This window comes from Nerophis ophidion, linkage group LG04 (assembly GCF_033978795.1).
Source record: "Nerophis ophidion isolate RoL-2023_Sa linkage group LG04, RoL_Noph_v1.0, whole genome shotgun sequence".
NCBI classification, from domain to species: Eukaryota; Metazoa; Chordata; class Actinopteri; order Syngnathiformes; family Syngnathidae; genus Nerophis; species Nerophis ophidion.
Window position 1 is genome coordinate 25,811,299 of NC_084614.1, and position 27,909 is coordinate 25,839,207.

General features: G+C 39.7%; 1 protein-coding gene across 4 annotated transcripts in view; it reads right to left on the reverse strand.

The window, feature by feature from the left end:
- mink1 (misshapen-like kinase 1) overlaps positions 1-27,909 on the reverse strand; it is a 65,086-nt gene that overhangs the window by 1,868 nt on the left and 35,309 nt on the right. Inside the window, exons 8-31 of one of the 4 annotated variants that reach the window (XM_061897654.1) lie at positions 23,448-23,526; positions 22,723-22,898; positions 22,573-22,642; positions 21,937-22,147; positions 21,291-21,401; positions 20,675-20,761; positions 16,561-16,737; positions 16,295-16,465; positions 15,837-16,103; positions 15,617-15,696; positions 15,367-15,470; positions 15,190-15,281; positions 13,851-13,874; positions 13,384-13,535; positions 13,211-13,319; positions 12,898-12,936; positions 11,619-11,735; positions 11,132-11,243; positions 10,906-11,055; positions 9,588-9,731; positions 2,712-2,846; positions 2,513-2,613; positions 2,281-2,430; positions 1,951-2,110 (exon numbers count right to left, since the gene is read on the reverse strand). In XM_061897654.1, the coding sequence (XP_061753638.1) occupies positions 1,951-2,110; positions 2,281-2,430; positions 2,513-2,613; positions 2,712-2,846; positions 9,588-9,731; positions 10,906-11,055; positions 11,132-11,243; positions 11,619-11,735; positions 12,898-12,936; positions 13,211-13,319; positions 13,384-13,535; positions 13,851-13,874; positions 15,190-15,281; positions 15,367-15,470; positions 15,617-15,696; positions 15,837-16,103; positions 16,295-16,465; positions 16,561-16,737; positions 20,675-20,761; positions 21,291-21,401; positions 21,937-22,147; positions 22,573-22,642; positions 22,723-22,898; positions 23,448-23,526 (3,018 nt within the window). The remainder of the gene's footprint in view (positions 1-1,950; positions 2,111-2,280; positions 2,431-2,512; positions 2,614-2,711; positions 2,847-9,587; positions 9,732-10,905; positions 11,056-11,131; positions 11,244-11,618; positions 11,736-12,897; positions 12,937-13,210; positions 13,320-13,383; positions 13,536-13,850; positions 13,875-15,189; positions 15,282-15,366; positions 15,471-15,616; positions 15,697-15,836; positions 16,104-16,294; positions 16,466-16,560; positions 16,738-20,674; positions 20,762-21,290; positions 21,402-21,936; positions 22,148-22,572; positions 22,643-22,722; positions 22,899-23,447; positions 23,527-27,909) is intronic. The other 3 variants (XM_061897655.1, XM_061897656.1, XM_061897657.1) reach the window with 3 other exon arrangements.

Below are 27,909 nucleotides of genomic sequence, written 5' to 3' on the forward strand. Positions count from 1 at the left end.
TAGAATAGTGGAATCTCTGCTTTTCGTCTCTGATATATGTTTTTTGACCACACTTCATAGAGTTGTTGGTCCAATAAATGTGAGTGTGATATTCCTTCTTTGTTGGAAGGAGACTTGTTTACCACAGTCGCGCCACAGCTATTGTTATTATTTCATCTTTTTTTTTTAAATGCAATAATGCACAATAACTAATAATATATACCGCATTTTTCGGAGTATAAGTCGCTCCGGAGTATAAGTCGCACCTGCCGAAAATGCATAATAAAGAAGGGAAAAAACATATAAGTCGCACTGGAGTATAAGTTGCATTTTTGTGGGAAATTTATTTGATAAAATCCAACACCAAGAATAGACATTTGAAAGGCAATTTAAAATAAACAAAGATTAGTGAACAACAGGCTGAATAAGTGTAAGTTATATGACGCATAAATAACCAACTGAGAAGGTGCCTGGTATGTAAACGTAACATATTATGGTAAGAGTCATTCAAATAACTATAACATATAGAACATGCTATACGTTTACCAAACAATCTGTCACTCCTAATTGCTAAATCGCATGAAATCTTATACGTCTAGTCTCTTACGTGAATGAGCTAAATAATATTTGATATTTTATGGTAATGTGTTAATAATTTCACACACAAGTCGCTCCTGAGTATAAGTCGCACACCTGGCCAAACTGTGAAAAAAACTGCGACTTATTGTCCGAAAAATATGGTAACATGTACTATAAATGTGCCAGATTGTAGCATTAGGCAAATTTCCATCTGCAGTCCCCGACAGGTTGATAGCATATACAAGCAATATGTTAGCAATTTAGAAAGACACAGAATTAGCCCTTCGCCAAAATAAAATGGAGAACATCTTGTGCCTGAGAACCCTATACAATAATATGCAATTTAGAGCCTATGAAAAGTACCTGGCCAATTAATTTTGTGATGAACAATAATATAGTGGAACCTCTACTTACGAACCCCCATTTGCGAACATTTTGGTTTACAAACTATTCGATTGAGCCAAGTATGCCTCTGTTTGTGAACGCTTCATTCATTCATTTTGTGTCCCGCTGGCAGGCATTTTATGCTTGCTTGTATTGAAGAGTTCGAGGAAGCCGGCTTCATACCACAGCAAGTTTATAATTTCTGGAAAAAGATGCCAAAGCGGATTTGTATCACAGCAGAGGAAACGGCCCTATCTCTTCGAAGAGCACACACTCATGGAATCCTGCCCCCAGCCCTTCTCCCCTTCTGTCTACTCTTTTCTCTAGTCAGCTACTCGTTTGCCGGTGACTTTGAAAGTGGATTTTACTTTTTAAAATGTTTATTATTGTAGCGATATGGTTTATAGTTAATGATTTTCTTTTCTCGATCGTTTCTGAGTGCACCAAAGGGCCTTCTGTGTGCGGGTGTTGAAAGAAAAGCGCAGAGGACAGCAGCTTGTGATTTTGGCTTGTTATTAATTGGAAAGTTATTCCATCACCCCCTTGATATGTGTGTTTGCTATGCAGTACTGTATAGCTCTTCATATTGTTTTAAGTGTAATAAACTGTTGTATTTATTTTTTATTATCAGAAGCAGACAAAAAGCAGTTCAACAAAAAAGTTCAATATTCAATACATGTATGTTTTTGTATACCTCAAAGTGTTAATACCGTTTTTTGATGTGTTAACATCAGCTTTTTTTATGAACCGGATGTTTTATTTTAGTAAATGGCTAAGAATGCACCATTTAATGTGTGTTAAAACAAATTACTTTATAAAGACAATTTTTTGGTTCAAACCCTGGGTTAATAATAATGTATCTGACGTTATTGTCTCTGTATGTCTGTTGAGGGCTTTTCTTATATTTTTTTAGTAAAATTAAAAAATATATATTTACAGTTCATAATTAATTAATTGCTTTTTTTTTAATTGCTTCACAGCACAAATTATTTTCACTTTGGCCCATACCAACAGATGTCGGCATTTCACCCCACTGCAGGACCACGTCCTTAATGATGCGCCCGTACGTGTTGACATAGACACCCTCATCCTCGTAGCACAACAGCATCTCCATGCCATCTGAACTTGGCAGGAACACAATAGCGTGCGGTGTTATGTGGCTCTGGATCTGTTTGATAAAACAAAAAAGTATGTTCTTAACCGCATCAAAAAACTTTGCAAAAGAGATTTCATGTCAATGGGGAAAAACCTGGATTGAAGAAAAAAGGTTATATGAAAAAAATAAAATTGGAGACCAAAGTGGATTTGGGTCAGGGTTAAGACAGCTGCAAAACTTACATGAACTGGGATGTAAATGTCATAGTTGTTCCCAGAGTCCACATCGATGGCGTGGAAGCCGGCACAAGAACCGTAGATGACCTTTAACCTCTGACCCTCCTCGACAGTCAGGTCAACAAGGACAGGCCTGTGTGGCAGGTCTGCAAAAGACTGGTTTACAATAAAAGAGGAGGTGCAAAGGTAAATAAAAGTGAGAAGACAATCATCTTGGACTACTTGTTGATTGGACTACCTTGAAGGCCATGAATTTGTGATAAGGTTTGGGTGCCCAAGCATACACTTCCACTGCATTCTTCAAAGCAATCACCAGGAACTTTATCCTCTCGTATTTTACTAGACATAACAACCACAAGGACATGTGACTTAGGATACTCACATAAATAATTCACTGTCCCAAATGCATTTACGAGAATAACAAATCTGTCACTCACCGACTTTGTAGTGCACGCAGCCTTCCATCTCCCCCACTGTGGTCCAGCCTTGCTTCTTCTCTACTTCAGGGTCATTGTGGAGGATCTTGTTCCTCAGCCAGGCCAGGTAGTAGACACGGACCTTGTTTTTCTTGCCTTGATGAAAGGTACAGCAAGAGAGGGCTTTCAAGGTGAGACTTAATGCTGTATTTCAATGTAGAGTTGACCGTCAGAACTCAAACATAATTCAAGCCACAGGCTGTTTGGCCTTTTAATGATTTCCCCCATTAAAATCAAGGGTAAGACGTAATTAGTTCCAAGGTTGAAACCTGCAACCTTATAACATGTTTAAATACTGTTATTAGAGTAATACAAAAAGTAAAGTTATGTTAGAACAAGGACTATCTAAAATAACGAGCCATGTGATTAGTCACAAAACATTGAATTTGTCATGCATATACGGTAGAGCTGGGCGGTACATCGAGTTTGTAAGATATATTGATATATTTTTAAACAAGATATGAATTGAAAAAAATATCTTAATATGGATATAATTTATTTCACATTAAAATAACCAAACACCGCTTATTTGTTGTGTTCCTTGTTCTCCCCCGCTTCCCACTCCTTCTCAACACTCCATGGGCTACTAAACCCCTGCCTGCCCTTCCTCCTTCCAAGACGTGCTTGCACTATTAGAACATTCTTGATTGGTTGGTTGTTTACCACGATGAGTCACGATTGGTTGAGATAAAGGCAAAACATTAGGGACAGGCTAAACAGAGGCAAGATATGGCGAGTCATCGAACCAGGAAGGGAAACCACGACATACAGGCACATCCCAAATGACGACGAGTGAGTCGTAGAAGAGAAGAGAGAATATTCAAGCGGGTAATTTATATATTAAATAAACTATGGGAAGATGGCAGAGGGATTCTTTTCAATAGATTTTTCTTTTAGCAATGTAGACGACGTCCAGGAAACCCACAATGCGTCCTACTTGGCTACATTTGGACAAATGTATGCGTCTGGATAGAACATTCATTTGAGTTGTTTACTACGTAAGCCCAAATCATAACTGTTCTTGAGTTACGAAGCCGGGCTTATTTCGCACGAAAAATGCTGCCAAAAATGTACGCCGAAGTGAAAAAGATCATAGTCTTAAGTAAAGTCACTTACAAACCCCGTTTCCACATGAGTTGGGAAATTGTGTTGGATGTAAATGTAAACGGAATACTATGATTTGCAAATCCTTTTCAACCCATACTCAATTGAATGCAGTACAAAAACTAAATATTTGATGTTCAAACTCAAACTTTTTTTTTTTTTTGCAAATAATAATTAACTTAGAATTTCATGGCTGCAACATGTGCCAAAGTAGTTGGGAAAGGACATGTTCCCCACTGTGTTACATCACCTTTTCTTTTAACAACACTCAATAAACGTTTGGGAACTGAGGAAACTAATCGTTGAAGCTTTGAAAGTGGAATTCTTTCCAATTCTTGTTTTATGTAGAGCTTCAGTCGTTCAACAGTCCGAGGTCTCCGCTGTCGTATTTTACGCTTCATAATGCGCCACACATTTTCAATGGGAGACAGGTCAGGACTGCAGGCGGGCCAGGAAAGTACCCGCACTCTTTTTTTATGAAGCCACACTGTTGTAACACTTGTCTTGCTGAAATAAGCAGGGGCGTCCATGATAACGTTACTTGGATGACAACATATGTTGCTCCAAAACCTGTATCGACCATTCACTATTAATGGTGCCTTCACAGATGTGTAAGTTACCCATGCCTTGGCCACTAATACACCCCCATACCATCACAGATGCTGGCTTTTGAACTTTGCGCCTATAACAATCCGAATGGTTATTTTCCTCTTTGTTCTGGAGGACACCACATCCTCTGTTTCCAAATATAATTTGAAATGTGGACTCGTTAGACCACAGAACACCTTTCCACCTTGCCCAGCCAAGCGGTGTTTCAGGATATTGTTGATGAATGGGTTTGGCTTTGCATAGTAGAGTTTTAACTTGCACTTACAGATGTAGCGACCAACTGTAGTTACTGGCAGTGGTTTTATGAATTTTTCCTGAGACCATGTGATGATATCCTTTACACACTGATGTCAGTTTTTGATGCAGTACCGCCTGAGGGATCAAAAGTCCGTGATATCATCGCTTGCGTCCAGTGATCTCTCCAGATTCTCTGAACTTTTTGATGATTTTACAGACCGCCGATGGTACAATCCCTAAATTCTTTGCAATAGCTCATTGAGAAATGTTCTAAAACTGTTCCGACAATTTGCTTACAAAGTGGTGACCCTTACCTCATCCTTGTTTGTTAATTACTTAGCATTTCATGGAAGCTGCTTTTATACCCAATCATGGCACCCAACTGTTCCCAAATAGCCTGCACACCTGTGGAATGTTCAATATAAGTGTTTGATGAGCATTCCTCAACTTTAACAGTATTTATTGCCACCTTTCCCAACTTATTTGTGACGTGTTGCTGGCATCAAATTCTAAAGTTAATTATTATTTACAAAAAAAAAATTTTTTTAATCTGTTTGAACATCAAATACGTTGTCTTTGTAGCATATTCAACTGAACATGGGTTAAAAATGATTTGCAAATCATTGTATTCCGTTTAGATTTACATCCAACACAATTTCCCAACTCATATGGAAACAAGGTTTGTACTTGGCGCTGACCAGAACCGTACGTGTGTCCATTAACATCGTTGACTGGGAATTAAAAAGTGCCTGCCTGCAAATATATTTTTTTATCTGAGTTTGATACATTTTGTAATATTTGCACAGCTATGTTATTTATTTCCCATACAAAGAATATTTTTCTATTTTAGTTATGTTATGTAATTAAGTATCGGGGGCGGTACTTCTGGATTGGCAGACCGGAGTGGTGGCTGCTCTCTTTAAGAAGGGGAACTGGAGGGTGTGTTCCAACTATCGTGGGATCACAGTCCTCAGCCTTCCCGGTAAGGTTTATTCAAGTGTACTGGAGAGGAGGCTACGCCGGATAGTCGAACCTCGGATATAGGAGGAACAGTGTGGTTTTCGTCCTGGTCGTGGAACTGTGGACCAGCTCTATACTCTCGGCAGGGTCCTTGAGGGTGCATGGAAGTTTGCCCAACCATTGTACATGTGCTTTGTGGACATGGAGAAAGCATTCGACCGTGTACCCCGGGAAGTCCTGTGGGGAGTGCTCAGAGAGTATGGGGTATCGGACTGTCTGTTTGTGGCGGTTCGCTCCCTATATGATCAGTGCCAAAGCTTGGTCTGCATTGCCGGCAGTAAGTCGGACATGTTTCCAGTGAGGGTTGGACTCCGCCAAGGCTGTCCTTTGTCACCGATTCAGTTTATAACTTTTACGTACAGAATTTCTAGGCGCAGTCAAGGCGTTGAGGGGTTGATGTGGTCCTGATGACTTCATCTGGCCGGGATCTTCAGCTTTCACTGTATAGGTTCGCAGCTGAGTGTGAAGCAACCGGGATGAGAATCAGCACCTCCAAGTCCGTGTCAATGGTTCTCGGCCGGAAAAGGGTGGAGTGCCATCTCCGGGTTGGGGAGGAGACCCTGTCCCAAGTGGAGGAGTTCAAGTACCTAGGAGTCTTGTTCACGAGTGAGGGAAGAGTGGATCGCGAGATCGACAGGCGGATCGGTGCGGCGTCTTCAGTAATGCGGAAGCTGTACCGATCAGTTGTGGTGAAGAAGGAGCTGAGCCGGAAGGCAAAGCTCTCAATTTACCAGTCGATCTACGTTCCCATCCTCACCTATGGTCATGAGCTTTGGGTTATGACCAAAAGGACAAATCACGGGTACAAGCGACCGAAATGAGTTTCCTCCGCCGGGTGGCGGGGCTCTCCCGTAGAGATAGGGTAAAAAGCTCTGCCATCCGGGAGGAGCTCAAAGTAAAGCCGCTGCTCCTCCACATCGAGAGGAGCCAGATGAGGTGGTTTGGGTATCTGATCAGGATGCCACCCGAACGCCTCCCTAGGGAGGTGTTTAGGGCACGTCCAACCGGTAGGAGGCCACGGGGAAGACCCAGGACACGTTGGGAAGACTATGTCTCTCGGCTGGCCTGGGAAATCCTCGGGATCCCCCGACAAGAGCTGGACGAAGTGGTTGGGGAGAGGGAAGTCTGGGCTTCCCTGCTTAGGCTGCTGCCCCCTGCGACCCGACCTCGGATAAGCGGAAGAAGATGGATGGATTGATGGATGTAATACAGTGCTACTTAAACAGTTTCTTTTCCGTGCTGGTAATACCCATCTTGAATAACTGGGTTAATAAAAGTGCCACTGACTGTTTACAGTACAGTTGTCATTCAGTTCAAGTATGGTGAATCTCGCTCAAAAATGAATATCTTTATATCAGGGGTCTCAAACACGCGGCCCACACCTTGATATAACAATTTAATGTTAGTGAGGCTTGCGAGTTTTATATGAATGGCGCTTGACAGCGTCATACTTGCCAACAGTCCCAATTTTCCCGGGAGACTCCCGGATTTCAGGGCAACCATTCTTTAGATATTCTGTCGATCTTCACCCAATCAACTTTGTTCAGGGGGTCCCGTAATGGCACTGCCTTTAACGCTCTCTTCAACCTGTACTAACAGCGTGCCAGCCCTGCATATGTTGTATCTGGCTTTATAAAACACACTCGCAAGTGACTGCAAGCCATATTTGGTCAACAGCCACACAGGTCACATTGAGGGTGGCCGTATAAACAACTTTAACACGGTTACAAATATGCGCCACACTTTGAACCCACACCTAACAAGAATGACAATCACATTTCTGGAGAACATCCGCACCGTAACACAACAGAACAAATACCCAGAATCCCATGCAGCCCTGACTCTTCCGGGCTACAATATACACCCCTGCTACCACCAAACTCCGACCCCCCCTCCCCTCCCCTCAATGCGTCTACTGAGGTGGTGTATATTGTAGCCCGGAAAAGTTAGGGCTGGAAGGTGTTAGGGGTTTTGTTCTGTTGTGTTTATGTTGTGTTACGGTGCAGATGTGCTCCTGAAATGTGTTTGTCATTCTTGTTCGGTGTGGGTTCACAGTGTGGCGCATATTTGTAACAGTGATAAAGTTGTTTATACGGCCACCATCAGTGTGACCTGTATTGCTGTTGACCAAGTATGCCTTGCAGTCACTTACGTGCGTCTGCAGAAACCTCATACAACAAGTGACTGGGCCGGCTCGCTGTTTGAATGATTAAAAGACGGACGCGATGACATGATGTAGAGGACGTCAAAATCAGTGCTAACACGGCACACTCTTTATAATGTTGCCCGGGTGAAAATCGGTACAAATTCAGGAGAATGGTTGCCCCGGGAGATTGTTGGGAGCTGCATTGAAATTCAGGAGTCTCCAGGAAAAATCGGGAGGGTTGGCAAGTATGTTGCTATGGCGGGAAAGCTATTCAAAGAAGGGGAATTCATTAAAAAGTGCATGTTTGATTTTTTAAGAAATCTTTTCTTGCGGCCCAGCCTCACTCAGTTTCTGCATCCAGTGCCCCCCAGGTGAATTGAGTTTGAGACCCCTGCTTTATATGTATATTTTAACCGGAAAATATATAGAGACATATAACGAATATCGCGTTTAAGTAAAAATATATTAAGATATACTTTTTCATCCATATCGCCCAGCCCTAATATACGGTAAGCAGATCATTTTTTTTATTTTCACTACATTTGGTTACCTGATAGGCGGACGGGTTGTTATACGTTCAGTGATCAGGACAATGCATGCGTCAGTACAAAGATAGTGAGGAGACGACGACCTCTGAATTCGCTGGCACATTTAACTTGATAATAAACCCTGACTGAACTTTTGTTAAAAGGTTACAAAGTTTTGAGCAAATAAATTATGTGCATTTAAGTCAAACATTATTTTTAATAAAATAAAATTGTATTTGTGTCAAAATATTGTGCTCTTTTTTATGCTAATTTAAATTATGTAAACGAGCAATAACCTGTGACTAATCAAAATGAATTTGAATTAAAAAATTTTACTAATCTGATTAAAAATAATTATTAATTAACTGCACTGGATAGAACCTATGTCAAAATAAACTATGGAAGCTAAAATTCAAATGCTTTTGATGCTTTTTATTAGCTACTCGATATTAATTGGAAGGGTTTACTGGCAAAAAACGATTTAATTTGTTGCTTTGTTGAATATGCTTTATTTCACTTATTCATTCTGTTGCATTCTAGATTTTTGCATGTTTTAACCATATACATTGAAATTTTAGGTTTAAACACACATTTTCCACTGTAGTCCGAACATGATTTAAATTGAGTAATAATAATAATAATAATAATACTAATATTAATAATAATATCTATGAAGCAGTTTTAAAAAGACACATTAAACCAAAAACAAATTAATAAAAATACACAAAATGAAAAGAGATTGCAGGATTAGGAAATTGATTAGTCCAGTACTAAAAGCAGTTTTGAAGACGTATATTTTTCGCAGTCTTTTGAAGGTTGTAAGACATTTCTGACATGTGAGGATTAAAAAGAAAAGCAAGCCCCAGAAGGAGAGAGCAGCAATAATTTAAAGGAGACATAGAACGGTTTTGAGGAGCTTGACACGCTTTAGTCAAAATACCCCAGGGTAATCAAGAATTAGAGCACACCTAAAATGCTCACAAACAGACCTGTTCAGAGCAGTTGGTTTGGAATGTCATGTCTTGTGCTAATTAATAATGAGCCTTGCACATCCAGTCCTTCCTTGCACAAGCACTCAAGACTACCAGTGCAAAAAGTGAGGGGTTGATGGAGTAATAGTGCATCCCCTGAGTAACACTGAAAACATTTGCGATATTGACAGTAGCAGACTTGATAACAAGTAGCAGTATTGACCTGAAATGGTGATAAGCAGGTTAAGCCCCTCCAGAACATCCATCTGTTGGAACCTGCGAGAGTTAATGAGTGGATAGACTTTGCCCTGTCCACTGCGGTCAAGCAACTTCAGACCATTCTCTGTACCCACCAACAGGTTAACACCTGGGGAAAAATATAATTAATGTTAGTACTTGTCCTGTTGATGGGGTAGAAAGAGCATGAGGAAACAGCCATCTCTCAGGCATAAAGGATAACTGATTGTTTTGATGGGAATTTTATACAATAGCCTTTACAGTTTCTAGATGCCAAAAAAGGATATCAACGCTACCATGATAACAGCATTTTTACAGCAACAATTAGTTGAGTTCCAACCCAATTTCATCCATAGCTGCCTATATAAAAGTGACACATCATTATCAGTGATCACCAGGAGACATGCTGCTTATGCTAAATAGCTTTTGAAAAAGGTCAGAAGAGCTAGAATTGATTTGAATAAAAACACTTTGATAATACACGCAGATGCTCTTTGTTCTTTCATTAAGAATTATCTATGTCCGAGGAACACCAGCGACCAAAGACCTACAAATCCAGTCAGATGTTGTAGTTTTTGTCATAGATTTATGTATATATATCATTTTCACTAACATTTGTCCTTCAACATTTAAAAAAAAACTCTTGTGGATGTACTACCAGACTACCAGTCTGTGGTTGCCAGTGTTCTGTTCTACATTGTTGTGTGCAGCTCCAGACTTAGACAGTCTGGAGCTGTCTAAGAAAGACAGCTCCAGACTGGAGAAACTGATCAGGTGGACCGGCTCTACGATGGGAATAAAACTGGACTCACTGGTGACGGTGGCAGAGAAGAGTGTGGAAAAACTAGTGAGCATCATGGATGATGCCAGTCACCCTCTGCATTCTGTTATCAGTAGCCAGAGGAGCCTGTTCAGTGCTAGACTGCTTCATCCCAAGTCCAGGACTAATAGACTCAAAAACTATTTCGTCCCACACACCATCAGACTGTACTACTCTTCTCTGGGGACGAGGGGGGTACTAGGATGACAGGGGATGCAAAACAATAACATATACCCCATTATTTATTATTTACTTTTTAAATTATATCTCGATTCTGTACACTGCTGCTGGAATTTTAATTTTCCTGAGGAACTCTCCTGAAGGAATCAATAAAGTACTATCTATCTACCTATCTATCCATCTATGTAAAAGTAAAAATGTTTCTCTGCACGTCCGAGTAACTGTAATGATGTAGCAACATTTTTTTTTGCAATAATGCATACATTTTTCATTCATGGCATATGTTGTATTGTAGTACTCGTACCCCAAAGCGCAGCACACAGGATCTCAGAGTTGAACCTCTTCTTGTACTTGCGTATCTCAGGTGTGTCATTGGGAGGGCGTGTGTTGGTGGGATTTACATTCACCATGGAACCTTTCCTCACCTCCATCTTTAGCTGCTCAAATCGTGAGCCTAAAACATGAAAGGACCCATGGTATTCTTTAAACTGAAAGTGTTGAGACAAACTTAGATAAGCCTTCTGACTCACTGCTAACAGAGATGTTATCCACGGTACCTCCCGGTGTCTGGTACATTCCAAGATCCACAAATGTAGTGAAGGAGGACTTGCCAGGTGCCTTGACCAAGCATCTGGACTGATACTGGTGGGTGACACAACATGGACGAGTGCTACAAAGCTGTTTAATTTATCACATTGTCTGTAAGGATTATAGCTTTTAAGCATGATATGTGTTTTAGTCTTTACATTTTCAACATGCTCTGAGATTTATCTACATAGATGTGAATGCGAATAGAGTTGAGATGGGGTTAAAACCACTGTGCAAAATAATATTAAAAATAGAGAATGTGACAAAAAGGCAGTACACTGAGCTTCAAGATGCAAGAGTAAATGTACATTGACAAATCCTGAATCCTGAATCTCCACTGCCTATGTGATGGCGGGATGCCATGCAGTATATGGAGCTCAAAAACCCCCACTAAGTATTTAGAGCTGATATTCTTGGCATCACTCTTACATCATACACAGAGTCCTTCCCAGGGGAAGAGTGTGTGGTGGAATCAGTGGGGGAGTGAGAGGGCTGCACCACATCTGGCAAGTTAGTGTATCCATTGTGACCCCGCTTCTCTGGGGTCTATCATGTACAAGAAAAGAACACAGATTCAAACATTTTAAGCACATAACTTAAAGGCTAACTGGTTTTCAATACTAAAATTGAGACATAATAACCCCTACAAAAAAATACCAGATGTAGGAAAATGTGTATTTAACATGATTGCCTGTAAATTGCAGAAACTTATTTTACTGTGTTGGGGACTGCCGGCTTTTTCTATGAGGGCTGTCAAACGACTAAAAAATGTAATTGCGATAATCGCTTTTTGTTTATAGTTAACTCAAAATTAATTGTGATTAATCGCATCCAGATAGAATTTTCATCATTAATAGGTGTACCCTAAACAGATACATTTTCAAGTTTTAACACCATGAACGGACAATTACTTTGCTTGAATGAAATGTTTATAACCATCTTACTTTTATTAAACAGTTCATCAAAAAAAGGATAAACACCATTCAGTGACAATAAATACAATAAATACACCATTTAATGACAATTTAAAAAATGCTGATGTATTGACTTGAGCTAGGGAGCTGTTTTCTTGCCTTGGAGCTCGTGAAAGTTAATTATAGATTTTAAATCATGCCCTTTCACCTGGATAGTAAAATGATGAGGAAATAAACTGAGAAGTTATTATGAATGTGTCTGTTACTACATTACATACATACTGTCTTTACAGCGTGTATATAAAACATTGATGGAAGTGTTTGGACGTTTTTTTAAGCGCTTTATAGGCAGAATAGATCAACTCTGTTATGCTCCATTGTAAGCAGACTTTTGCTCGCATTCATTTACTAGTCAGTGCATTAAAAATGAAAAACATGTGTGTGCTTGTTTTACATAAGGATTGTGAATGATAGGCAAACTTCCAGAAATGTCAGTTCCCCTTTAACTGGCTTATCAATGATTTTTTTTGTATTTATTGATGTTGAAAAGATGAGGGTTATAGAAAAATGTGAAAGTGGATTTTAATTGACTAGAATTGTATGTCTGTGTTGGCCCTGCGATAAGGTGTACCCCGTCTTTCGCTCAAATGAAGCTAGGATTGGGAACCAATCGAGCCACATGTCACTAAGTCAACACAAGGTGGATTTATATTTAGATAGTGTGTGAATGTAAGTGTAAATGTTGTCTATCTGTGTTTGCCCTGCGATGAGGTGGTGACTTGTCAAGGGTGTACCCGAATCCAGCTAAGATAGGCTCCAGCACCCCCCGCGACCTAGTGAGGGACAAGCGGTAGAAAATGGATGGATGGATAGGCATATGTTTTTTGTGATCATTTGATGTAAATCAGTGGCTTTATTAGCTTGAATGATCAATGAGTATAAGAAAAAGGTATCTCAATGTAATATGGCCCATTTGCTTTACATGCAACAAGTACACCAGGTGAACTTGCCTGTCTAGTTCGTAATAGTGTTTGATTTGAATTCCAATGGCTTTTTTCATTTAGGTCACAGTGCATTTGTGCTTCATTACACATTCACATGACTCACCCTCTGCACCAACATTGTATGATCTCCATAACCCCCAGCCTGCTCTACTTCTCCCTCGTCTTCATGAACCACCATGGTGTTGACAGAATCGGTGTCCGCATCTCTGTGGCTAAAACCAAAAGGAGGCAATGATCAAGTAGCAGTTTTATTTTCAAGAATGACAATAACATTACCAATCAGTTGGGCTCTCCTCCTCTTCGACTCCCTCCCCACTTTCGCTCTCCTCACTGCTCTCACTGCTTTCCGAGGAGGAGGAGTAGTCATTAGCCTTGACTGGGGGTCTTGGCTGCTCCTCAGCACGGTCTTTGGCAAAGAGGCCATGGTCCTGCATTTATACACCAGCATTCATTAATTGAAGTGTGCTAATGATTCAAACTAAACTTCTTTAAAACAAAATAAAGGACAACTTAAAATAAACAGACACAGAGGCGGGGGAGTTGTTGTAAAAATAGTAAAAGAAAATGGTGTATAAAAAGTAACAGAGAAAAATTCTTGACGACCACTTTTTACATGACCATACAATAACCAACTACCTCTATGCAAGACATAACTGCATGCAACGCCATCTCTGTTTCCTACAAGTGAATGCAGATGCAAAGTCAAGCATAAACACTGAACATCCATACACTGCAGTACTGACCTCTCCTATTGCTCTCTTGTAACTCTACAATTGAGGAAATGTCAATACGTATTTGGGAAGAGTAGAAGCATGAGGGGAGACAACAGTGTCAACGTTAGAACAAAATATCTAGTTAGCAAATTTAGGGATCCAACGATTAACCAGTTTTACGATTAACAGTGATTAAAAACATCACTGTTATTTCATCCTAAACGGTCCACAATACCGCGTGTTTCAGTTATGCTGGTACGTTATTTTTTAGCACAACCTGCATGGCACGAAAACAAGGAAACACCAGGTGCTTACACGCACCTGTCAAGAGCAATGCTAGTATGCTGCATTAGCTTAAAAATGGCAGTAGGACAAAGCAGCAAACTTTTCCCACGCCCCAAAAAGGCTAAAGTCGGCAGTGTGGTAAACATTTTGGGAACCTAAAAATGACCAAGGAGTCATTGAAGACAATGATTCACCCATTTGCAAAACGCGACAAAAGAAAGTTGTGGCTAAAGGCTCTAAAACGTTCAATAGAGATTGTTTCGCCTTGTAAGTGTTGAATAAACTATAGGTCAGGGTTGCCCTAACTACGGCCTGCGGGAAGTCACAAAAAAAAAATTAATAAATGAAAATGTTTTTATTATTTTTTGTAATCTGTCCTTTCTAATCGATTTTCTACCGCTTGTTACTCTGTGTCTCTTAGCTGCTCAGGCAAATCATATTGTCTAAAGATGCGTCAAATATTTTTAACTCAATGCGGCCCCACACTCAAAAAGGTTGGGGAACCCTGCTATAGGTATTATAAATTACTATGGACTAAAACACAAAAAAAACGCCAGGAGTTTGTAGAATAACAGCACTTTACCAAGGGATCAAACTTTGTTCATTACAGTTATTAATACAGCATGAAATATATTATTACAAATTAATAAATAGTAGATGACAGTAACACTTGAGTTTATTGCCCCAATGAGTAACATTGGGAAATCAGTGAAATAAATCTTAATTACATTTTAATAATGAAATTATTAATTTCAATTTTGTACTGTCATATTTAATTACTGTTATTTACACAAGTAATAAATAACATCAACATCTTTAAAGAATGTGATTTTAAATATTTTGTTGTGTAATTAATCAATGCATATTAATAGTGATATCGTGGAACTGAGATTACTCAAACTACAAACGTACAGTCAAAATCTATAATCGTTGCATCCCTAGGCAAACAGTATGTTACTATTTTTGATGTGTTAAAAACTGACTACATACATGTTAGTTTATCTAATTGACAAATCAACAAAGCAGAGTCATTGAATGATGTAATAACTTGTTTTATAAGTAGTAAATGGGGTCAGTCACTTACAGCTGGACGCCCTGGCCGGGAAGAAGTCCGAGACTCCCCTGGCTTATGACGACTATCACGAGACAGAATAGGAGAATCCATTTTGGAGGAGCCTGAAAATAATAATGGTGTTAATGTAGCAGTTTTGAGAAGGAATTGTCGTTGGAGAAGAAGCAATCGTTTGCAACAGGAACTCACTGAGGATGCGATGCCTTTCTAACGAGCCTGTCTGTGGCAGATTAGATATGATGGCCATACTGTCTCCTCTCTCCCAGCGATCGTTTCGGCTGAGATCTGGATTACTGCCACAAAAAGTCTCACATCAGTATAAAGGTAAAACTTTAACTGGGAAACTCCCATTAAACTCCCAGGTTTTCTTGCTGAACAACACTTATGTTAATGGTCAAATCAGTATTTACGAAACGAGAACAAAGTGTCATTTGAATACCTGGCTCTAACTGGATGCCTAATTCCAGAGGTCAGGGTGGTGTTGAGAGCTGTGGCAATTGATGCTGTTCTCTGGGGAATCTGTTGATTAAAGAGCTACATGCAGTGATATATTCTGCTTTGTATAACACTTACTAGATATCCCTTGTAAAAGGGATATCTAGTTGCATCTTTTCTTCTTTTGTATTTGTTATTTTGCTAAATGAAGCATTCAAGCTCACCTTGGGTGGAAGTTCCACATCTGGCAAGCGGATCCAGGGCCCACGCTCTTCTCTGATTTGGTGTATTTGTGGTGCAGGGGTCTCAGATGTGGGGTCTGAGTTCTGACGTACTAGCTCTCGGGAGTGGATGGGTCGTGGTGTAGGGGCGAGGGAGGGATCCTGGGTGGGGAATGCGGACATGGTCTTAGTGGGCTGGTCACAGAGAGACTGGGAGCGTGGGACAGGGGCAGCATAGGGTTTTAGTGGAACCAAATGAGCCATCTGGAACTGGAGGAGGTCAGCAGGTAAGTAGAGCAGGCCCAGAAAGAAGACCAATCCAAGATAGAAGCCGGCGTAGGAAAGGAGGTTGAATGCAAAGTATTTAAAAAAGAAAGAGGGAGACATTTTTATAAACGCAAAAGGTAAGAATTTCAGCGTCAAGTAGATTTAAAAGAATGCTTTAAATTGCCATTACCCACCTTGCCCTGCCCCCCTTGTGGTTCAACAGGTCTCTGCATTGGGGGCGTCTGAGCAGACTGGGCAACTCCAGACTGGCTGATTGAGTCTGAGCGTGACTGGATGGCAGTGTCAGAGACAGTGGTACAGATTTTGGGAGAGCCTTGTCGGTTGAGCTTACTTCGCTCCTCTACCTGGATTTTGAAAAACAGTGGAAGGATTTAAAAAAGGGTAAGCGACGTATAGCAGGTTGACTTGTGTGTGTGAATAGTGTTTAACACAGCTCTACCTCTCGGGCCCATGTGGGTTTGTTGTTGGCCTCCAAGTTTTTGTTATAGTGGTAAAGCTGGGGCTTCTTTTCCTGCTGCTGTTGCTGCAGAGATACTAGGTAAGCATGCTCCTGTTGCAACTGTCTCTGCAGCCGCTCTGACTGACGCTGCTCTTCCAGCTGCTTGCGCTTATACTCCTGAGCAAAGAAAAACACTGTATTCAGGAAGGTGCTCAACACAGAGAACATCACTCCATCAAATAAGCATATACAAGTTTTAGCTCAACAACTCAGACCACATGTATTGTATTATCTCATATGTATGCGACTATCAGAAATATGGGAGTCAATTACCAGCTCACAATGAAAAAAATATTGATTTGTTTCTGCGGCTTCACAAAGTGTAACTGTAAGTCAGTCAACCTACTGGTTTTTAATTCAGAGTTATGAACTACATGCGTCACTGTGGCGCTTAATGCTTTCTTCTTTCTACAAGACACAGGAAAGGAGAAAGAATAAAAACAAAATTCAACAATGAGTCACTAAGCTGACTTTTGTTCGCATCAATTCATAAGCACAACTATTGTTTTGTTGACATCTATGAACATCTTATGTCCATGATGACTGTGTGATGATTTCTTATGTTCCAGAAGACAAACAGGGTGAAAAATACAAAGCATTTTATCCCTAAAAGATGGTGCTTAATGCATACAACCCTTGGGAAAAACACATGGAATCATTAGTCTTGGAAGATGTTCAGTTTAATTTTGTAGGAGAAAAGGCAGATAACAGACAAGACAAAAAAAAAAAAAGTAATTTCAAATATCAGCTTTCTGGGTTTAAGTAACTAAAAAAAAATAGGGAAAATATATTGTTGTAACAGTTTAATTTTTTAGATCAGGCATAGAGAAAACATTATGGAATCCCTTAATTGGAAGAAAAAACAAAAACAAAAATTAAACACACCACAAGTACTTTGTTGTACCACCTCTGGCCTTATATATTACAGCTTTTATAACAGCTTGCAGTCTCTGAGGCATAGACTTAAAGAGTGACAAACAGTACTCTTCATCAATCTTACTCCAATATTCTGACTGCTGTTAGATTAACTTTACAGGTTAGAGTCTTGACCATTTTCTTCAATTTCCACCAATGATTTTCACCTGGTGGTGAATTGGCTCCAATGGTGGGGGAAGATGCCAGACAGACCTGGCAGGCCCAAACAAACAGTGAGGGTCTGCTGGGAACATCTGGCAGTCTCACATCAGAGGGACTTTCAATTCCCACCACCGGAAGAATTTCAAACATGTTACAAGGGAGGCGCTGGATATTGAGTGCGAGTGGACCATGTTACGTTGCCTCTATTGTCAAGGCAGCTGATCGGAGCTGTGGCCGAGAGGTGGTAAATGCCTGCCTTGGCGGTAATCCCAGAACCCGCTGGTGCACACCAAGAGTGAGAGATGTCATCGAGCTGAAGATGGAGTCCTATCGGACCCTTCTGGCTCATCGGACTCCGGAGGCAGCGGACAGTTACTGACAGGCTCAAGCGGTGTGCGGCTTTGGTAGTTGCAGAGGCAAAAACTCAGACATGGGAGGAATTCGGAGAAGCCACGGATAACCATTTCCGGACGGCTTCGAAGCTATTCTGGACCACCATCCGCCGCCTCAGGAGGGGTACCAGTGCACTGTCGACACCGTGTATAGTGGGGACAGTGTGCTGCTGATGTCAACTGGGGATGATGTGGATCAGTGGAAGGAATACTTTAAAGACCTCCTCAATCCCACCTACACATCTTCTAATGAGAAAGCAGTGCCTGCAGACTCTGCGACAGGCTTTCCTATTTCTGGGGCTGACGTTGCTGAGGTAGTTAAGAAGCTCCTCTGTGGCTGGTCCCTGGGGATGGATGAGACCCGCCCGGGGTTCCTCGAGGCTCTGGGGCTGTCGTGGTTGACAATACTATGCAGCATTGCGTGAACATTGGGGGATGACCTCTGGAATGGCAGACTGGAGCGGTGGTTCCTCTATTTAAAAAGGATAACCGGAGGGTATGTTCCAATTATCGTGGGATCACAGTCCTTAGCTTTCCCTGTAAAGTCTATTCAGGGGTACTGGAGAGGAGGCTATGTCGGATAGTCGAACCTCAGATTCGGGAGGAGCAGTGTGGTTGTGGAACTGTGGACCAACTGTATACTCTAGGCAGGATCCTTAAGGGTAAATGGCAGATTGTCCTACCAGTCTGCATGTGTTTTGTGGACTTTGAGAAGGTATTCAACCTTGTCCCTCAGGAAGTCCTTTGAAGAGTGCTCCGAGAGTATGGGGCATTGCTGGCAGTAAGTCGGACCTGTTGCAGAAAGGCAAAGCTTGCCCCGATACCCACCTGTGGTCATGAGCTTTAGGTTATGAAATGACAAGATCACGGGTACAACCGACCGCAATGAGTTTACTTCGTTGGGTGGCGGGGCTCTACCTTAGAGATAGGGTGAAAAGCTCTGTCATTCGGGAGGGACACAGAGTAAAGCTTCTGTAAACAAGGAAGAGCCAGATAAGGTGGGTTGGGCATCCGGGTACCCGGCATGCCTCGGACCAGTATGAGACCACGGGGATGACCCACGACACGGTGGAGAGACTGTCTCCCAGCTGGCCTGGGATTGCCTCGAAATCCCCAGGAAGACCTGGACAAAGTAGCTGGGGAGAGGAGAGTTTGGGCTTCTCTGCTTAGGCTGCTGCTCCCGTGACCTGACTTCAGGTAAGCGGAGGAAGATGGATAGAGATCCGGACTACTGTAGGCCATGACATTGCCCTTATGAATCTTTCTTCGAGGAAAGTGTTTACAGTTTTTGCTCTATGGTCATCTTTAAAACTATCATCCCCAAACATCCTTTCGATTGATGAAATAAAGTAAGTGGCCAAAATATCAGCATAAACTTGGGCATTTTTTGACGATGTAATGACAGCCATCTGCCCAGTGCCGATACTTAAAATGCATCTGCATATTATTAATGACTGTGGAAATGTGCATGTTTTCTTTAGGCAGTCGTCTTCATAAATTTTACTGGAACGGCACCAAACAAAAGTTCCAACATCATCACCTTGCCCAATGCAGATTTGCAATTCACTGCTAAACATGACATTCATCCAGTCATCCATAGCCCAGGATTAATTTTCCTTCGCCGACAGTAGCCTTTTTTTTTTTCTGTTTTAATGTTTATGACAGCTTGCATCCAGCTTTTCTGTATTCAAATGTTACTTTTAGGCGGTTTCTTACAGTTCGGTCATAGACTTTGAATTTGTTATTTTGTTTTTTTCCTATGCATTTTCTGTTTCAATACATATTTTTTTAAGTAATCTGTCTTGAAGCTTTGATATTGTCCTTGATCTACCAGTTTGCTTGCCTTTTACAATGTTCCCATGTTGTTTGTACCTCGTCCAGATTTTAGACACAGCTGACTGTAAACAATCAACAACATATGCAACATTGTGTGATGTTTTATCTTCTAGAAGAAGTTTCATAATCCTCTCCTTTGTTTCAATTGACATATCTTGTGTTGGAACCATGATTCATGTCAATCCACCTGATGCAACAGCTCTCCAAGATGTGAACATTCCTTTATAATTGCAGTCTAAAGATTAAATATGTTTAGGTGTTATCTTTAGAAATGGGAATTTACAGGGTGATTTTATAATTGTCTTCACAGAATTGAGTGATTCTATTTTTTATTCACTCTCAGACTACTACAATTTATAATATTGATTTCTTTAGGTGTTTCTTAAAGCCAGAAAATTGCCATTTAAAATGATGGTAGGTTTGTGTCATATCTCTTATCCATATTTTTTGAACAAAATTAAACAGCTGAATGAACATCCTCCAAATCTGTTGATTCCTTTTTTCAGGGGTTGTAGAACCATATTAGTGAACCATTTGGAAGCATATTCTTTTGAAACCACCAGTGTCAAATACTGCATTATTTCCCCACAGCCCCATGATGTATTTTTGACATAAACTATATCAGTTTATGAACCTGAAGTACTAATTTTCAATTTTGTATTCCAGTATCTTCAATATTGTAAGTGCTGCTAATTCAGTCTCCTTTGAAGCGGTGTTAAAGAAGAGATCCAAAAGTAAGGACTAGTTACCATAAGCAGTGCCTGCTCCTGAAGCAGCTGCTGCTGAAGGATTTCTAGCTGCCGCTGTTCCTCCTCTAACTTATGCCTGATAAACTCCTGAGGAGAGGTGAAGAGTCAGGGAGAATAGAAATAAAGGTGCGAGAGGAGGAATCAAATGCGAGGGGGGGGGGGGGGGGATGTGATCAGAACAGTTATGTAACGCTAATACAGTAAACAGCAGAAACAACATGATCACTGGAAGAAGTCAACAATTTTAACACAGACTTTTTTAATAGGAAAAACACGCTGAATTGTATTTTTGGAATTTAATCAAGAGGGATCCAAGTAAGCTTTTTATATCTGATCTGCAATGAAGGAAAATACTCAATTATTGGAAGATTCATGTACTATAGCACTAATAAGTGATTCTGATATGACAGACTGTTTCAGAGAGGAAACAGGAAATGAAGAACGTGGAGAGCTCACCCACAGAAAACCCATCTCTGAATAAATACACTAATTTAGACCCTTGCTGCTATGGCAACCTACTCATGGAATTTCACCACTTGCACAGCGCTGCTCTTTGACACGCCCACATTTCACCCCAATTGGCTGATAGGAGCCATTCTCCCCAGTGGTTGGTTACCTGCTCTCTTTCAGCCAACCTCCTATCTTCCTCCCGTCTCATATCGTCGAGTCTACGATGGGGACCTTTTTCTTGCTGCTGCCTCACCATCTCTCTCTCCTTTCTCTGTTGCTGGGAGAGAAGAGGGATGCAAAAAAAAGAAAAAGAAATGAGCACAGGGGCAACATTTGCATAGGAGACTTTATAAGGGATAGTCTGTTTATGAGTGGAACCTTCTTCATTTTTGTGCAAAGTTGAGAAAGTAAAATCATTGCAAAACAGACCAGACATACTCAACTACGCACATGCAGGCGCACACACTGACAGAAGAAAATACTAATATGCACATACACAAACACATACCGCATTAATAATCTTACAAATTCCGCTGACATTCTTGACAGACATTAAAACAACAAGGAGTGCACTTTGAGGGGAAATTAGATGTTGCCAACTACTGAGCATTGAAAACATTAGCAGTGCAATCAAACTGCAGTAAATGCTTTGGCAGCACCACACTGATTTTGAAAGCAAACTGTTTGAATTCAAAATGTGGATTTCATTTTCTGTTGCCTGTTTTTCAATATCAAACAATGCTCCAAAGTTTATTTTTACTCCTAAAATTGCTAATTAATTCCTAAAAACCTTCAATGTTTGTGGACTCTACCTCTTCCAGTCGTCGACGCTGCTCTTTTTGCTCCTCAATGCGTTTCTGCCTGTCATGCAAAAGTTGCCTCTTGTGTTCCTCAGGGTCCCTGCGTTGAGCGGCCAGTTGTGCCTGTTGCCTCTTGTGGGCCTCCGATCGTTCCTTGTTCTCTTGCTGGAGACGCTGGAAGTCCCGGCGCAGGGTGGACTCCCCAGGCACATTAAGGATTGAACTAGTGATCGGATGTTTTTTTTTAAAGGAGACAAACAAGAGTTTATTCACACAGAAATATGATCGTAAAATAACGACACATTTGACATTCTTTCAAAGACATAGTGCTACATAGTAAGCTTTTTGAAAAAAATAGGCAATAACCAATCACTAGTGCAGTAAATGATAAGAAATGGTACTACACATGCACAAAGTGAATGGGGCCATTATTTTTTCTGAAATAACTCATCCTTGAAGAGCAGTTGGCATCAACTATGTAGACCCTTGAGATCAATTCCAGATCTTGTGTTAGCACATATTTTAAAAGGGCAACATTTTTGGGGTCGTTATTGGCAAATAATGTTTTGACATGAACAACAAAACAATTTTCTGGAACTCACATGAACAGTTTTACTCAGTCAAAACAAAAGAAGGAAAAAACATTACCTTGACTCTCTGTCATCACTACGATTTTCATCCTCTTCATCACTACCACTATATTCATACTCGGTCTCTTCTGTGATTAAAATTAATACAAAGGTCAGCCAAAACATGACGATACATTGTAACGGATAAATACAGATCACATTTACTCACCTTTCTCTCCCCTTTTTTTGCGTGTCCGATCAATGTGGTCTTTGAGCTGAATCCTGACCTGACGCTCGGTAGGCTGGTCCCTGATGAATGAGTGTTTGAGCAGTTGCTCTGTGGATGGTCGGCTGGTGTACGTCTTCACAAGGCAGGCCTCAATAAAGTCAATAAATTTCTTGGACCTAGTGGGAGGAGTCCGGGACGCTTGTGAGTGAAAAGATTAAAGTCGAAAATAATACTAACTTCTGTTGTGTCAGAAAATCCCCTTGAAATTTGAGGACTCCCAAAATGTGCTTAACAATTATGACATTCAAATTAACATACAAATATTTTTTTGTTGTGAGGTTAAGATTTTATTATGGCATACACACGCTGTGGAAAGGTTTGTGGCAAGAAAAAAAAAGATCAGCATGTTTGCAACCATTTTAATTACAATTCAACTTGCTGTCAAAGTTCAAAACAAGGAGTGTTTATGTATTTCCCTTTTTAATTCAATCTACTCTTCATTGTTACTAAATGTTAGGGAAACTTCCCCTTTAATTTGCCCTTGCCTGTAGAATGAGGCAAAATGAGTTTTAAGCTTTTTTGAGGTTGAGAGGTGTTAATTACAAGGTCATTTGTGGTGTTGTTGTGGTTTTTTGTTAACAAAATTGTGTTGACCACTGCAAACTGCACCTTTAAATCTTAAACAAAATGTTGTATGAAAATTTAAGAAATTTTATTAAACTCACCACTTTTTTGATTTGAGTTTAGGAGGGGGATTCCTGGGAATCAGGAAGAGGGCTCTCATTGGATGCATGTCACACAGTGCTACAGAAAAAAAACAACGTGTTAGTAGATACTTTACAACATAATGCTATTTGCAGGGGAAAGTGAGGACAAGGCCATTGTGCATCATCAACTACGACAAATATATCTTCATTTATTTCTCCACACAGTGGCTTCAAAAAACAATCAATGCAACAATTCTTATCATCAACCATCTGTACTGCTGCTGTTATCCAATCTTTACCAGTGCCTCTGGCTTATTGTTGCACTGAATGTAAGAGAAAGGACTGTGAGTCATGTTCTTCCCAGCGTAGGTAGGTTGCTGAACCTGACTGGTAAGCTTTTGAGTTTCACAGTAAATAGGCTTTTGGACATTTGCAGCATGGTGTAGAAAACCAAAGACAAAAGGAAACATTGTTTATGCCATATTGAAGCTCTACATGTTGAATGTATGTTTAAACAAAATTAGAAAACATTGTTTTAGTTTTGAAAAAACTGTAAACATCATCAAACTCCAAAAAACAGCACAAGGTATATATAATTTTGCTGGAGGAACGTTATCAACAAATGCTGTTGAGATGATGTGTACCACAAGAGCGAAAGTTTGAACGAATACTAACTTCTGATTACAGAATTCCTCATGCGTATCTATAGTTTCTAGAAAAAGATGGTAGTTACTTGTTAAAACAGGAATGTTCAAACTTTTTCCAGTGAGGGCCGCATAACCAGAAAAATTGGCAAAGCTCTATTTTTTCTTAGTTATTTTGTGTAATGTTCTAATCCAGTATTAGTTTATTTTTTCTCTAAAATGTGGCACCAGCAAATAAAAAATCAAGTCGCGGGATACACTTTGGGCAACCCTACGTAAAAAAAAAATGGTGCCTCAATGTTTGGAGATATGCAGTTTTTAAAGTGGCACTTACTGTATTTATTATGAACATTTTCTTCGGAATTAAGAATGAACATTTTCTAAACAAAAATACAGGATGGTCATTCAGTCTAGCATAACTGTCAACATTTCTATATTTTTTCCTTCTTTCCTGGTGACTGACTGTTTATGTATTAATCTCATAATCTCATAAATGAAAGAAAAAAGTATCTACTATATTGCACAGCTTTTGGTCTACTTGCTGTGGCTCGTGAAATCAGGGCTTCAAAATAAAAGCAGGCTCTTAAAAGACATTTACACAAAAATAGGTGGGTTGCAATCACTTGACCTAGAGGCACATTCAGGCACTTTCGGAATTATGGAGATGGTCTAAGCCCTATTAAGGTGTTTATTTACCTAAATCAGTGCATATTCAGGCTTGTATTGAGGTTTAGAGGCAAATCTAAAAGTGATCATGAAAAAAATATTTTAAATGGGGATACAGTGGATTTTTACACGCTTAAGAAAAATATATTTAAAAAAATATTTAAACCATTTGTCATCACCAAGACGTTACTGCTCGCTACAACCTCCCTTCATATAACACAAGGATTTAAAGAAGAAAAGATTGGAGGTACATCATGTATTCACATCTGGAAGGTCCACAAATTAAGCATTAATCGGTGAAAGGCAAAGTTGGACTTGTTCGTGCATCGGTAGGTAACTTATTTGATTGACATAACGAGTGCTGCGATCGTGACACTAATGAGAAAAAGGATCGATAAGTTTTTTTGAAGTTGATTTCCTGCTACAAATATTAGTCTCATCTACGATTCATGTCTGCTTTTTTTTTGATAATGTGAAGTATATTTGTCTCATTATGTAGCTGTATATGTCCATGTTTTCAGCATGAAACTTTGCCAGCGATATCAAGATATAGTATATGATGTTGAGCCTATGAGAGATTTATTCATTAAGGATATTTTCTTGATGCTAACAAATAGCACCAAAGACGCTATATTGCGGTCATCCGTGTCGAATTAAGCACTTGGCTTTCCTGCACAACAACAACTACTAGGCTTTTAGTTTCTTTTATGAGAATCGAAAAAGAAAATGGGGTGGATTAGATCAACAATTACAATATTTATTACTAAGACTTTACATGATGTTAGTTTATTTACACAACCAGGTCTTCATAGTTAAATTTAGGCATAGCAACAACAAAAGAACAAAAAACTAATACAATCTATTTATCTATCGTTACAATTAGTTCTGCAATCAAACACTACTAATATAGTAGAGAATACACTCAATGATATCACAGAAAGTTTCTCAAACAAATCAAATGTTTAAACAAACATTTTACAAATTGATCACTGCAGACACAAGCTGTCCAATTGTATTCCACAAGATGATGAAAGTTATAATTTTAAGAGCCATTTCTTTCGACGCACTTTAATTTTCCCTGGCATTGCCATTATGAACCTCTTTTTTTGGGGACCAAATTACCCCCCCAATTTGAATGATTGGAACACCGAAGAACATAACAGCAATACAACATTTTCTGCTCAAACTTCACACTCTCTCCCTTGCAATGCTATGCTCAAGCTGCTTGACCATCGTGTGAATTAAGCCGCAAAGAAGAAAAAAAGATGTGATGTTAATATAGTTGAGTCTTTTCACCAGCACACTCCCTTATTGAGTTCTGTGCTCTCACTCCCAATTATATTATGTTCTAGTTTTAAGCTGCACTTTATGTGTTTATACTCTTTAATTGTAAGTACAGTCATGCCTCATTTATTGCGTACAATTGGTTTCAGGCCCAATCATGGTGAACTAATTCCCGCGAAGTAGGATTATTGTTAATGAATGAAATATTTTCATAGAGCCTGAAAAACTTATCAGCCTTCTAAGTTTTTCATGTATAATTAAAGACATCGAAACATGAAATATCAGCCATATAGTCATCATTTCACTCATTTTACCCAATAAAGTAGCTTTGAGTGTGTTCTAGTGTAGATTACAGCACTCAACTGAGGAGCTACAAGCGTCATTCATAGCTATAGCCGTTACCCGGCAGTTGTCATATCCTGGGTAATTCCTCTAAGTTAGAACTGGGCTTCCATCTTACTTTAAAACCATTTTTAAAGCTCTAACTTCCTTTTTATGGGATGGTGAAAAACCCAAAATACGATTAGAACTACTACAGCGACCCAAGTCAAAAGGTGCCATGGCACTTCCAAACTTTTGCTACCATTATTGGGCTGCAACAATTCAATAAATTATATATTGGCTCCCGACACAGACTAGTGCTGCTCAGAACCCAAATCTTGTATCTCTACATCTCTCCAGGCCCTGGTGACTTCTGATCTCCCACGTACTATTTCAGACTTCAGTAATAGCCCAGTTGTGATAAATACCTTGAGAATATGGTCTCAATTCAGGCGGAGTTTTGGAATTAAAAATTTTCTACATGCAGTATAGGCCCAATACTTGATAATTATCTCTTCCCTGCTGCGAAATCAGATTCAGAATTTCTTCAATGGCGAACGCTAGGTATTCATAATTTTTAAGATTTATACATAAATAGTACATTTGCAAGTTATGAAGACTTGTCACTTAAATACAATTTCCCTTGATCCAGTCTATTCCGGTATTTTCAGATATGTCACTTCCTGCAGTGCAACGACCCTAATTTCCCATGTACAGTGGGGCAAAAAAAGTATTTTGTCAGCCACTGATTGTGCAAGTTCTCCTACTTAAAATGATGACAGAGGTCTGTAATTTTCATCATAGGTACACTTATACTGTGAGAGACAGAATGTGAAAAAAAAATCCAGGAATTCACATTGTAGGAATTTTAAATAATTTATTTGTAAATTATGGTGGAAAATAAGTATTTAGTCAACCATTGAAAGCTCTCACTGATGGAAGGAGATTTTGGCTCAAAATCTCACGATACATGGCCCCATTCATTTTTTCCTTAACACGGATCAATCGTCCTGTCCCCTTAGCAGAAAAACAGCCCCAAAGCATGATATTTCCACCCCCATGCTTCACAGTAGGTCTGGTGTTCTTGGGATGCAACTTAGTATTCTTCTCCCTCCAAACACGACGAGTTGAGTTTATACCAAAAAGTTCTATTTTGGTTTCATCTGACCACATGACATTCTCCCAATCCTCTGCTGTATCATCCATGTATCCATTTTGGTATAAACTCAACTCGTATACTGGGTTTGTATATATATATATATATATATATATATATATATATATATATATATATACAAACCCTGTTTCAATTTGAGTTGGGAAATTGTGTTGGATGTAAATATAAATGGACTACAATGATTTGCAAATCCTTTTCAACCCATATTCAGTTGAATATGCTAAAAAGACAACATATATGATGTTAAAACTGATAAACATTGTTTTTTTTTTGCAAAAAATCATTAACTTTAGAATTTGATGCCAGCAACACGTGACAAAGAAGTTGGAAAAGGTGGCAATAAATACTGATAAAGTTGAGGAACGCTCATCAAACACTTATTGGGAAC